General features: G+C 38.8%; 2 protein-coding genes across 6 annotated transcripts in view; both read right to left on the bottom strand.

Moving 5' to 3' along the window:
* Window positions 1–1133: 1133 nt before the first annotated feature.
* On the bottom strand, window positions 1134–6504 carry dpm1 (dolichyl-phosphate mannosyltransferase subunit 1, catalytic). The gene is made up of 9 exons (XM_049017743.1): window positions 6347–6504; window positions 5758–5857; window positions 5586–5619; window positions 5188–5264; window positions 5026–5051; window positions 4717–4812; window positions 4518–4586; window positions 4284–4398; window positions 1134–4117 (listed from the first exon to the last, which is right to left on the bottom strand). The coding sequence occupies exons 1-9, from the start codon at window positions 6484–6486 to the stop codon at window positions 4013–4015; spliced, it is 762 nt and encodes a 253-aa protein (XP_048873700.1). The 5' UTR covers window positions 6487–6504; the 3' UTR covers window positions 1134–4012.
* Window positions 6505–7811: 1307 nt separating this feature from the next.
* Window positions 7812–11995, bottom strand: part of LOC125744729 (collagen alpha-1(XIV) chain) — a 38089-nt gene continuing 33905 nt past the window's right edge. For all 5 annotated transcript variants that reach the window (XM_049016868.1, XM_049016871.1, XM_049016872.1 and 2 more), the window contains exons 37-42: window positions 11628–11663; window positions 11311–11377; window positions 10933–11121; window positions 9987–10064; window positions 9730–9888; window positions 7812–9308 (exon numbers count right to left, since the gene is read on the bottom strand). In XM_049016868.1, the coding sequence (XP_048872825.1) occupies window positions 9280–9308; window positions 9730–9888; window positions 9987–10064; window positions 10933–11121; window positions 11311–11377; window positions 11628–11663 (558 nt within the window). In that variant the 3' untranslated portion in view covers window positions 7812–9279. The remainder of the gene's footprint in view (window positions 9309–9729; window positions 9889–9986; window positions 10065–10932; window positions 11122–11310; window positions 11378–11627; window positions 11664–11995) is intronic.

Genomic DNA, 11995 nt, shown 5'->3' with positions numbered 1-11995 from the left:
GGCTAGGCATTATGATTACAAGCTTTGACACTATTTTCCTGTCGGTTGTGGATCTTACAGCATCGCACCACTGTGTGTTGGTTTTAATTAAACTGAACGATGTGGTTACGATTCTATAGGACTAGTATTTTTTTCCCTCTAATCTGAACTATTCATGATTATATTCTTCAAATACAGAACAGGCCTTCATTGTGCTGGTTTGGCATTATGCCAGATCAGGTCATTCATTACCTGACAGTCATTTAGGTCTCAGAGTGAAAATTTGGTTGTCTCATTATCAAAAATACTATTCACAAGAAATTAGATCATTACAACGTATTACGTGTTATTTCAAAACCAAGCACAGATAGTAATGCCAAGATTGAGTGAAAAGGGTACTGTCTTTGTAATACAGTAGAACGCCTCTTAACTCTACCAACTCGGACGTCGAACGGGCCTGATGAATTTTTTTCGACTTGTACCTTAACCGAAATATTGTAACTCGACCGTTCCTGCTAAAACTTGTACGGACCGAGAAGCGTCTCTGGTGGGCTGAAACAAAGACACATGGACCTACTGGGATGCTGATGCCTATCGCTCTCGGTCTGGCGGTACCTCTCTACAGAGTTCTCTACGAACATTGTGTGTTCGGTGAGAATTTCGTGTGCTTTATTTACAGTACATTTAGTGATACAGTAATCATCATCATCATGAAAGTTTGTCGTGAGAGCAGCAAACGAAATGCGAAAGTGGTGAGAGTAACTGTGGCGCTTAAAAGTGAGATTGTAGGGAGACTTGACGGTGGTTGTCGTTTGTTTTCGCTTCGGAGTACGAGACTGTCGTTTATTTCATGTTTATTGCTTTTGTGTGTGTGTGTGCTTTTTCATGTGTGCACTACTTTTATATTGAGTGGTAATCCTTTTAATCATTGGTTATGTAGGTACATAATTTTAAATAGGCAATCATTTGGGGGTCTGGAACCTATTAAATTTACATTATTTCATATGGGGAAATTAGTTGTGGTCGAGGTCAAAGTCGAAACTCGACAAGCCTTATCGAACTAATTAAGTTCGTGTTACAATATACCACTGTACTTGGTTACTAAAAATATTCCCATTTGATCTACGGAGTCATCTGTGAATTCATGGTAAGAATGTGTTTCTACAAAGCATCTCTTTTTATTTACAGTGCCCCACAATGCAATAGAAGGTCTGGTTCCCATTTTCCCTGGTTCCCATTTTCCCAAATCAGAAGACTCCGATAACAAATTTAGGACTTCTTGCAATGCTTGGCACGTTAAAATTGATTGAAAATGTACCAGTCTACACGAACATAACCTAAATTAGAAGACACTTGTATAATGTTACAACATGAGATCATACAGGTACAGTAAGTACAGAAAGTAGTCATAATCACACTGGCAGGCCTAATATGTTGAATTAAAAATGTGAAACATTGCATGGAGGGATAATATACAAATATACCAATAGAATCTCAAATATCCTAACAAAGTACAGGTGCAGTAATCTGCAGTGACAAAGACAGTACAGTGACATGTGAGAGCTAAAACAAGCATGCATACAGTTATTAATTTTTCTTTTCTTTGCATTCATTCATTCATATATACAAATATACACACACACACTCTCTAACCTGTTTTTCTCCTCTGCATTCAAAAATGGATAACGTTAGAACATATGCAAAAAGATAATCGACATAATATAAACCAACAGCAATTTCTACTATTCTTCAATAAGTTATTCATGTATAGTTGGATGGCTACTTGGGTTCCCAAACCTCTCCTCAGGAACAGCTCACAGCCATTCCATGTACTTCTTAAAATTCCACCACCAGCTCAAGAAGTAAATTAAATCTGTTAAATAACACAATCAAGTATTGATTACCTAAATATGGTATGTTAGTAATACAGTGGTGTATTGGATGGTTGCTGGAAATCCTAGAGTGACTTTAGGTTTTGAAATGGTCAGGCTAACACACTTTGACTTGTTATAATACCACAGTTTTACACCAATATGAAAATCATAAACATCATTTGCTTTGACTACCTAAGACTTTTACACAGTACTCTATGTACAGTATATGAACACAACTGGATGAACTAACACGGCTCTAACTCTGTACGCACATAACTTGCGCCCATTTTTCAGAATTGGGCAGCAAGTTATTATTGTCCCAACTGCTATTTTACCTTACAACTTCCTGTCTTTTTAGTTCCTCTCATGTCTCCCAACCTGGTCCTCGGCAGGGAGCAAAAATGTGGGCTGTCCAGGGGTTCCGAAGGACCAGGTTGAGAAACATAATTATACGTCTCGTTTTATGTGGAATTTTAATAACTTACAATGCGGTTGTCTTTCTTCTATCCGTTATGTTCTTGAATTGGAAGAGCATTGGCATAGTGACTCAGCAGGTCAAACTCAGGGTTGACATTTCTTTTTCTGCTTACAAACCAAGTCTGCAGAATTTGTATGTTCTTCCTGTGTCATGTAGCTTTCCTCCAGCCGCTTGAAAAATACACAGCCTGCTTGATTGGCATCTCTAAATTGCCCTAATGATGGACTGGCATCCATCCTGTCCCTGTGGACCCTGGTCTCCCTGTGACCCAGATCAGGATATAGTTGAATGAAACATGCGTGTATGAGGAGAGGAATGCTTTGTGAAACACGCAGCATTTAATGTGAGCAATAGAAGAAATGTGAGAAAAGAAAAGGAAAAAAAAAAACTTGGGGCAAGTACAAATCATATTTTCATAATGCCTGCATTGTAGTAAATTAAACCTGAATAAATGGAGTTGTGGAGATAAGAATGTTACTTGCAATTTCCATACCCAAGTGTGTACTCAAATGAAAAAAATAAGTTGCAAGTAAACATAAAAATAAGTCTAGAACAGCACATGCATTCAGGCGAGAGAAAATGTATGGCTTTCCAGAGGTGAAAAAATAAAATCGTAATTTGTAATGCAAATATCAAATTCAAGTGTTGTTATAATACTTCACTCAACATTCCTTTCAGTTGCCATTGGACTTTAGGAAATAAATTATGAATTATCTCCTGGGATCTGACTCAAAACAACAAAGATCATCTCCTGTCATTGCTCAGCACTGGACTGAATGCACATACCACCAACCCGATTGTACATCAGTGGAAAAAAAATATGAACAGACATAACACATTTGCCAGTGATTTGCCATTTTGAATTGTTTTCAGTGATAATGTATTTATTTCCTAGTGCTTTACATTAATCAAAGATGGCTGTGCTACATTTGAAGAGGGTAATGGTATCTTCCACTGAAGTGCTTGATACAATAACAAACAATGAAGGCTTCCCCTCCAAGACCTGCCATCATAACTACAAACAAAGCAGACGTAAACTGAGCAAAGGGGTTTTAAAAACCTGGTTCCCAAACCGTGTGACACAATGTGACATCATGTTAAGCCTAAGAAACACACTGGACTTTTAGTCTCTGAATGTAAATTACAAGACGAACACTGATCTTCCATGCAACAAAAATGTGGAAGGACCGCAAAATGTAAAATGGGTTTTGTTCATACTGGTCAGCAAAGATGTGTCTTTGATTGGAATTCTATTAACTTATATCTTCAAACTTCAAGCAGTCTTTAGGAAATCAGTCCAAATATGATTATGACCATAAACTAGTGATGGTATTATGGAATTTGTGATCTGTAATGGTAAAATAGTCCATAATAAATGTAACTTTGTTTATGGGTTCATGACACAGTTACTCTTTGAGTAAATCTCAGGTAAAAAGTACAAAATAGGGTTCAAAGTGTAAGTGCAAGTCTTTAGGTACAACTATCTGAACAGTACTGTGAGCTTCCGGCACAGACAGAAGCTGGGATTACTGAATCTTTCATACAGAGTCAGCATTCAACTACAATCTCCCTCCTGTGTTATCACTGTACTGGAGCAAGAGAAGTTTGGAATGAAAACTCAATTAAATCAAATTAAGTGACTAGTGGCAATCCAGGTGAGTCTGGGTAATCAGACAAAGCATCAAGTGGTAGCAAAAAGAGTTAACAACCCCTTCAGAAAAGAGACTATTTCATTTCCACCCAGTTTGGACTCTCCATAAACACGGTCCACAAATGTGATTGGAACCTGTTGCAAGGAATAAAAAAGTATGGTTAAATTTTAACAAAAAGAATGCACCATGCATTCTAAGCTGGAAAATGACTGGAAAATGTAAAATATGATAATTACAGAACTCTGGATACTACATTAGGGAAATCAGTCAGTCTAAACTACCAGATGCAATGAGTCTTACTTCTCCAATGCTGTACCCCAGTTGTCGGGCCCTGACAATCATCTCCATCTGAAAAACGTAGCCCTTGGAAACACACTTCTTCACAAGCTGCTCCAGAACCTCTTTTTTATACAACCTGTAAAACAGAAATGTATGTCTCACCACCTCACACCGCACAGTTGGGAAAGGTCATGGTCACTGCTTGACTTCCATCACTGTACACAACAAAAAGACGTCAGAGCCATCACACCCTACCTGAAACTGCCAGTCAGGTCTGACGCACCTGGCCTCAGCAGGACTTGAGTGAGAAAGTTGGCTCCTCGGCTACAGGACAAGAGCCACTTTCAGAGCTCAGCACACTCAGGACAGAAGGCACACAGATTTCAGAGCGGCCATTTTTCAACAGTTGAGAACTTCCGGAAACAAAGCAGAGAAGTTGTATTCTTTTAGTTACCTAATGAGTTTTCTGTGCAGGTCCCAGCCATACACTCCTCCTTTGCCACTGTATCGAGTGCCGGACACCAGGTCAAACCCTCCTTCCCTTTGTTTCCTGTGATGTGCACATAAAAGAAGGTCTGACTGCCTGTGAACCTCCATCGAGCATTCAGTTACTTGACATAACTGCAGATGCTCCTCTTTTGATTGAGGGCCGATACAGTGAAAAGTATCAGCAAGCACAGCGATGGAAAAAAAAAAAAAGACAAAAACACGCTAATAAAATCTTTAACAAGTACTGGGCATGGCAGATATGGACGATACTTACTGAATAAATTCAGGAATGAACTTGGGCTGAAAAAAGAAAATTGTTCTAGTTAACATTTCATTGAAGCTACTCAAACAGGAGTAGTCATATTGCCAAGAACAGGGAGCACTGATAGGGACAACTTCAAAAACAATGGTCCACTGAAGGTGTCAGACAGCTTACATGGTGAGAGAGATCAGCATCCATGATGATTACAAAGTTCCCAGTGGCATGTTTGATACCATGGACATAAGCAGTTCCTATAGACAGAATGACTCACAGTAAAAGTATGACCAACTACATCAGGAAAAATACAATTTATTCTCAAATTTTACCCATCATCTACTTACATATTCCATTCCAAAAAAACCAAGTTTACGGTTACTGTAATCACTAAATAAATTGCAAAATGCAATAAACATAATGGCATTACTGGAAGATTCTTTGTGATTTCTTGGTTTTCCCTGTTTGAATTATTGAATGCATATATAGAAACATTTCATATGCATTTTAAACTAAGGAATTAAACCAAACGCGAAACTCATTCGACATTACGCCAATAATTAATGCGGTGTTCTTACCCAACCCCAGCTTCTTTTCCCTCGGACGAAGAACCTACAAATATACACACAGACAATCAAAATTACATAATCTATGAGCGACATCTCAAGAGAACAGAGGAAATGTCCATTTCACATCTGAAAATAGATCGGGAGATTTTAGTGTAATTACAATGAAACACCGCTTACTTACGATCTTATCTGCACCATAAATGTTCTGCAGCTGCTCTGCCACTTCCAGCGTCCCATCTGGGCTCCCGTCATCGATAACGATGATCTCGTAGTCATAGCCACTGCAAGGGCCAAGGCAACCGCTATCATCAATAACATGAAATGGTCACTGAATGAAAATCTAACTGATAATCACCTTTACTTTAGTTTTCTACGAATACTAGTTATGCGTAACTGTTTTTTAATACACTGGAAAAGATTAATTATATTCCGTGACATATGAAGACTATAATGGCCCGCGAGCGAACAGGTGCATACGAACAAGAATCACAATTCGTCTGAAACGGATACTAGTAGCCAAGGTTTATGTGTGCCTAAAATTGAACAATTAAAGTTCAAAGATATTTATTTGAGGAAATAAAGTTAAGAAGTCCCTAAATGACAGCAACTACAAATGATAGCAAATACAATAAGATTAATTACCACACTAAAATATGAAGAGGCTGAGCGTTTTAACTGTGATGGGAATTTGCACTCCTGATTTTTCCAATGACAGCTCATCACAAAGTCCAGTACCCAAAACGCGAGCAGAGGAACTCCTCGAAACTGACCTTTCTCCAAAGTACTTCACCAGCAGCCACACTATCAAGGGCAGATTTTCTCTTTCATTATACGTCGGCAACAACACGGAATACTTATCACTGTTTTCTCGGCTTTTGCTAGTTTTCCTATTTGCCATGTTGTACTGCATAACCGGATGTGAATCTTCTTCGACAAATATGTTCTTAAGTCAAGCAAAATTGTAAAAAGGCTTTGCTGCCATCTGCAGCACGGGAGGACGACTTTCAAACAACCTTCGTACAATTGCTGTCAACCATAAGTAAATGTGGAAACTTTTTCAGGGTTAGTTTTTCTTTATAAATACAAACATCTACATACAAATATGCGTACGAAAGTTTCAAATTCGTACAAAGCCGTATGCTGTAAAGCTTTTGAAAAGCTTTGCATAGCTTTGACAATTGCATAGAAATATATTTTTAAAGATATGGCCTAATACACTAGTAAACGGTGTAGCTCGTATGGCGGGTTCCGCGGTTTTTTAAAAGTCCATGTGTAGTTGAATATCATTATCAAAATGCTGTACGAAAATCAGGAATAATACTGCAGCTATTCTGTATTTTGATTTTTGTCAATTACGCTGCTAATTTTGCTACTAAAGTTGGTTTGGTGGTATTAAGCAAGACTTTGTTTTGTTTTAGGAATTGACAATAATCTGCCAATTGAAACATCTTTTTCTTATGATTGCAGCCTAACCTTCATTCTGTACAGAATCCATGATATCAAGGCAGGTAGTATATGGGGCAATATTGTTCCCTTTTTAGTAGTCCTGTCAAGAAGTTGTTTCTGTGGGATGTTATGTGTCCTGCTATGAAACCTTTCTGCTTCTAAGTTTGCATACAAGAAAGAACATAGTTGCCATGTGTTTCCCTCTTCTCTTATTTTCTGTCTGCTCAGTGACCCAAAGAATTCTCGATTGTTGTCCTGATGAAAAGTAACAGGAAATCAGACAAAAGATTTTATGTGTGTGTGTGTGTGTGTGTGTGTATGTATGTATATATATATATATATATATATATATATATATATATATATACACACACACACACACACACACATACATTCACACACCAAGGCATCCTGGAGCGAAACACACTGCCCAGTGTCAGAAAGCTCAGCCTCAGTCACAGGTCATGGGTCCACCAACAGGATAATGACCCAAAACATACAGCTAAAAGCACTCAAGAATGGTTGAGAGCAAAACATTGGACTGTTTTTAAATGGCCCTCCATGAGCCCAGATCTTAATACTCTTGGACATCTATGGAAAGATCTTCAAATTGCAGTGTGGAGACGCCACCCTTCAAACCAGAGACAGCTTGAGCAGTTTGCTCAGGAAGAGTGGGCCAGACTACCTGCTGGTAAGTGCAGACGTTTCATTGTGAAACACAGAGATCGCTTGTTAGCAGTGATTGCAGCAAAAGGTGATGTCACAAAATATTAAATTAAGGCGACCATCTTTTTTGTCTGTACCATTTTCATTTGCTTTATTATATAAAATATTCAACTAAATCAATAATCAAAAGCAACATCCGATTTGTGTTACATATGGAATAAACAATAAGGGATGCGATTAAACTTTTGTCAGTTTCAAGTTATTTTAGAGATTGTGGAAGGGTACCAACAAATTTGTCCAATGTTATTTACTGTATGTCATTGAATATAACGTGTTGTCAATGTCAATGCCCATTTGTTTGTGATGAAGGGACAACATCAACACCAAAACATTCACAAAAGTATAGCACAGCTGAATGTTTTAAAGAGTGGTTATGTTATATTAACAATTTCAGAATTAAGTGGGCAGTTGTTATTGTTCAACCATTATGTATAATGCCATGAAACAATTTTCATACAAAGCCCACTTAAATGTATACTGCACAATACATTTACAAACCACATCAGTCTTTGGTTATAAAAAGCATTTCACAGCAACAAACTAAAAGGAAAAGCTAAACGAAAAACATGGAATTGAGTTAATTTTCAGCAACAAAAACACTACCTGCTGTTTAAAAAAATATGATGGGCAAAGACGTAAAGTACATATTAAATATTCAACAGATATATGTAATGGTCATCACAGTGTATGGTTTATCAATTAAACAAATCTATGCATTGTAATTTTACTTCAGACAGTGTAAATACACTTTTAAAGTACATTTAAAATGAGATTTTTGTTATATTACATAAATATGAGAACAACCAGAAGCAATTGACAAATATTTCAGTGCCTGAGTAGTTCTTTTTCAAATTACAGACATTTTTTTTTCTATAAAATGTTTCTTATAGGAAATCCCTTTCATATTGGAAAAGTATTTTAAAGGTATAAATAATAAATACCAACACATATGAAAAACAATAAAAAAAATTAGAATGTGTAGCTTTCATATATATAAAAGACATTTTTATAATACCCATAAAGATAAATATCTGTTACACAAGCTTAAGTTTTACAGTCTTAGACTGATAACACTACTGTGAATTGTGTTTAACAAGCTGAGCATTTGGGGCAAGTACAGTTTTTTTTCTGCAAGCGGATGATCTAATCCAATACTCAGTTCTAACAAATGAGGCACTTGGTGAGGAAAATATCAGGTGCATTATATATGGTTTAAAATAATGCCTTAAATCATGCCATTGAGGACAAAGTTGAAATCAGAATTTCCTACCTGCGATCAAATCCTTTCTGACTGTTACAGCACAAGCTCATGCAAACGCATTTTCTATCCCTCCCACTAATCACTAATGCCTGACTGACGGCTCTAGCAGCCATATCTGTTAGCTGTTCATCTCATTGCTGGTCTTTGTCCAGAAATAAGCCTTTGCTCAAAATAAAGTACTTTCAATTTCAATAAGAAACAAAGGAACTGTGTCTGAATGGGGTGAAAGTGAACGCGGGGCAATCGTGGAATGGAGTCATCCACCAGCATTCAGGGCTGGAGACTGTAGAATGCATCTTCTGAAGAATGTAAAGAGAGTGAAATGTATTTGCATTAATATGAAATATTAAAGTGGTCTCTAAAACGACTAATACTAAGGACGCTTTTCCACTGCACTAGGTACCATACTTTTAGTTCTTTTGGTACTAGTGCTCGACCAGGTAAAGGAAAAGGGAAAGTACTAAAAGTTCAGTTCCAAAAGTACAGTACCTGGTGTGGTGGAAAAGATCCCTAAATGAAAGGTACCTTTTTTATCTCATGGGGGGCATTTTGTAGTCTACATTGAAAACAAGCCTCCAGAATTTAATTCCCAATTAATTCCCACATTGATTCCCATAATGCTCCAGGGCAGTATTTTGTTGAAAAACATCTCTATCACAAATGCAACCCTCAGGTGTCTGTTGATGCTGTGATCTACCACTTTAGGAGCATTTTCTGTACCTGCTGCATCACTCCTTCTGTTGCAGCCACTGCTGTCACATACACCAGGGGGCCCCATTTCCCCACGCTGGCCAGTGGCTCCAGGTGGCCCGGTGTCCCCAGGATTCCCATCCGGACCTTGAGGCCCTGTGTCGCCTAGGTTGGACTCACCTGGCAGACCTGCTCATGCACACGATGTGGGTCAAAGGTGGGACTTTGACAGAGGGATGTTACAGAACCGGCATTAGCATTGTCAATAAGCAAAATGACACACTCACCTGGTAATCCCTTAATCCCCGTGGGCCCCTGTACATTGGCCCCTGCACTACCCTTTTCCCCAGGAATCCCCCTCCGCCCTGGAGGAGAAAAACAGGATGATCTGTTAGACCACTTACTAGACCATCTATTTTGAATAGTTGAATACAATTAAAAGTTAATACCACACCATGGTTTATCCTCTTATATAGCAGAAGCCCTTTGTACAATTTTCCTAATTTCCAAATATATTTTTCAGGCAATCTCATCTTGATTGTTTGTATTGTAGCACCGGCGGGACGCATGTTCCACCATGCTCTGCGTGCAGATGTAAATAGCCCGGTTTTTCACGTTTGCCGTGAAAAATTAAATGGGAATATTTTTGGAGCTTGCCGAAAGATCGCAGAAACTCATAGATGACACATAAGCCAAAAACGATTTTTGACTTAGATCACATTAAGTCATATACATAAATATTAGTGATACATAATATATTTGTTAGTGTAAGTGCATACTATATCATTAATATTAGAAGTCTTGGCTTGGGTACGGAGCACATCTTTGTCTTGGCAACCAGCCTCAGTCATGTGTTACCTGTCTTTGTGACTGTGGAATCTCACGATTCTTGCAGTAAATTGTAAACTGTTCAGTTTAATAACGGGTCCAAAATGTAGTGCTCCTTGTGCGTAGAGTAGTACTTTGTACATACAGGGGAATAATTTAGATGGTTTGTATATTATATAAAAATTCTTGATAGGAAATCACATAGAAGTATAACGTGCCAAGTGTACAGTACTGTTGGTTTAGATATTGGACAGGCTAGCAGACTGTTATGGGTTGAAGATATGGGAGTCAAAGTATTAGTCGCAAATTTGTGGGAAACTTCCACCCCTAACCCATGTCATTGCGGAGGGGTGACAGCATATGTCTTTTAAACAATTGGTTAAACAAAGTCATCCACTGTCTTACCTTGTTCCCCAGGGTATCCTGGCTTTCCGGGGTTTCCCCTAGTACCTGGATTTCCCTGGCCCCCCCTGGGTCCCGGAGGCCCTCTGGTGCCTGGCATGCCGGGCTCTCCTGGGGGGCCCACGGGCTCCTGCTGTGGAACAGGCTTTCGGCTAATCTCATGCAGGGCAGACTCCAACTTCAGAACTTCATCTGCCAAGAAAAAATATCCCGTTTTAATGGTGCTGCAATAATGTATCAGTGTGAAGAAAGAAACCAAACGTACTTCACAAGTATTGTTTTATGAAGGAAATTATTTGGCAACAGAATCATCTTTGTATTACAGTCAATTTCTCATTGTTGTATAGAGTACTACAGAAAACATTAAATATCAATACATACTGTGTACTAGCTGCTCACAAGCCTGAGTAACCAGCTGGTAAATACTGGCAAGGGACTGTGGTTCCCCCTGGAACACAAAGCAAAATATTCACAATCGACGAGACAAATCCTGGCTCAGCTCTCTGCCATGTGTCTGTACAGAACTAATACATAATATTTATCAAAATATTTAATCTCACTGGCATCCTGCCCAACATGCACCCCACTCTCGTGCCCTATACTATCAGGAATAGAGCCCCCTGATTCCTCGATTGGGATAAGTGGTTAGAAGATGTATGGAAACATGGATAGATGAATGGATGGATGGTCTTTCTTACCTTCTCCCCTCTCTCTCCTTTGTTCCCAGGAAGACCCTGAGGGACAAGAATTAGAATTTAGTGATCAGTGCTCATTGTTGACACACCACAGCACACAGTGCGCAACAACGAAATGTGTCCTCTGCATTTAACCCATATGTGACTTTCGTGACACAGCAGGGGGCAGCTAATTCAGCGCCCGCAGGGGCAGTGCTTGGGGGCGGTACCTTGCTCAGGGTACCTCAAATAATCAGTGGTGGCTTGATGGTTAAGGAAGCGCACTTGTAATTGAAAGATTGCAGGTTGGAATCACCGACCAGCAAGGCACGACTGAGATACCATGAGCAAGGTACTGCCACAAAGCAACTGCTCCCGGGGTGCTGAATTAG

The sequence above is a fragment of the Brienomyrus brachyistius genome, chromosome 6 (genome assembly GCF_023856365.1).
Source record: "Brienomyrus brachyistius isolate T26 chromosome 6, BBRACH_0.4, whole genome shotgun sequence".
NCBI lineage: Eukaryota > Metazoa > Chordata > Actinopteri > Osteoglossiformes > Mormyridae > Brienomyrus > Brienomyrus brachyistius.
Note: the sequence above shows the minus strand (reverse complement) of the source record. Positions and strands in the feature narration are given on the sequence as shown.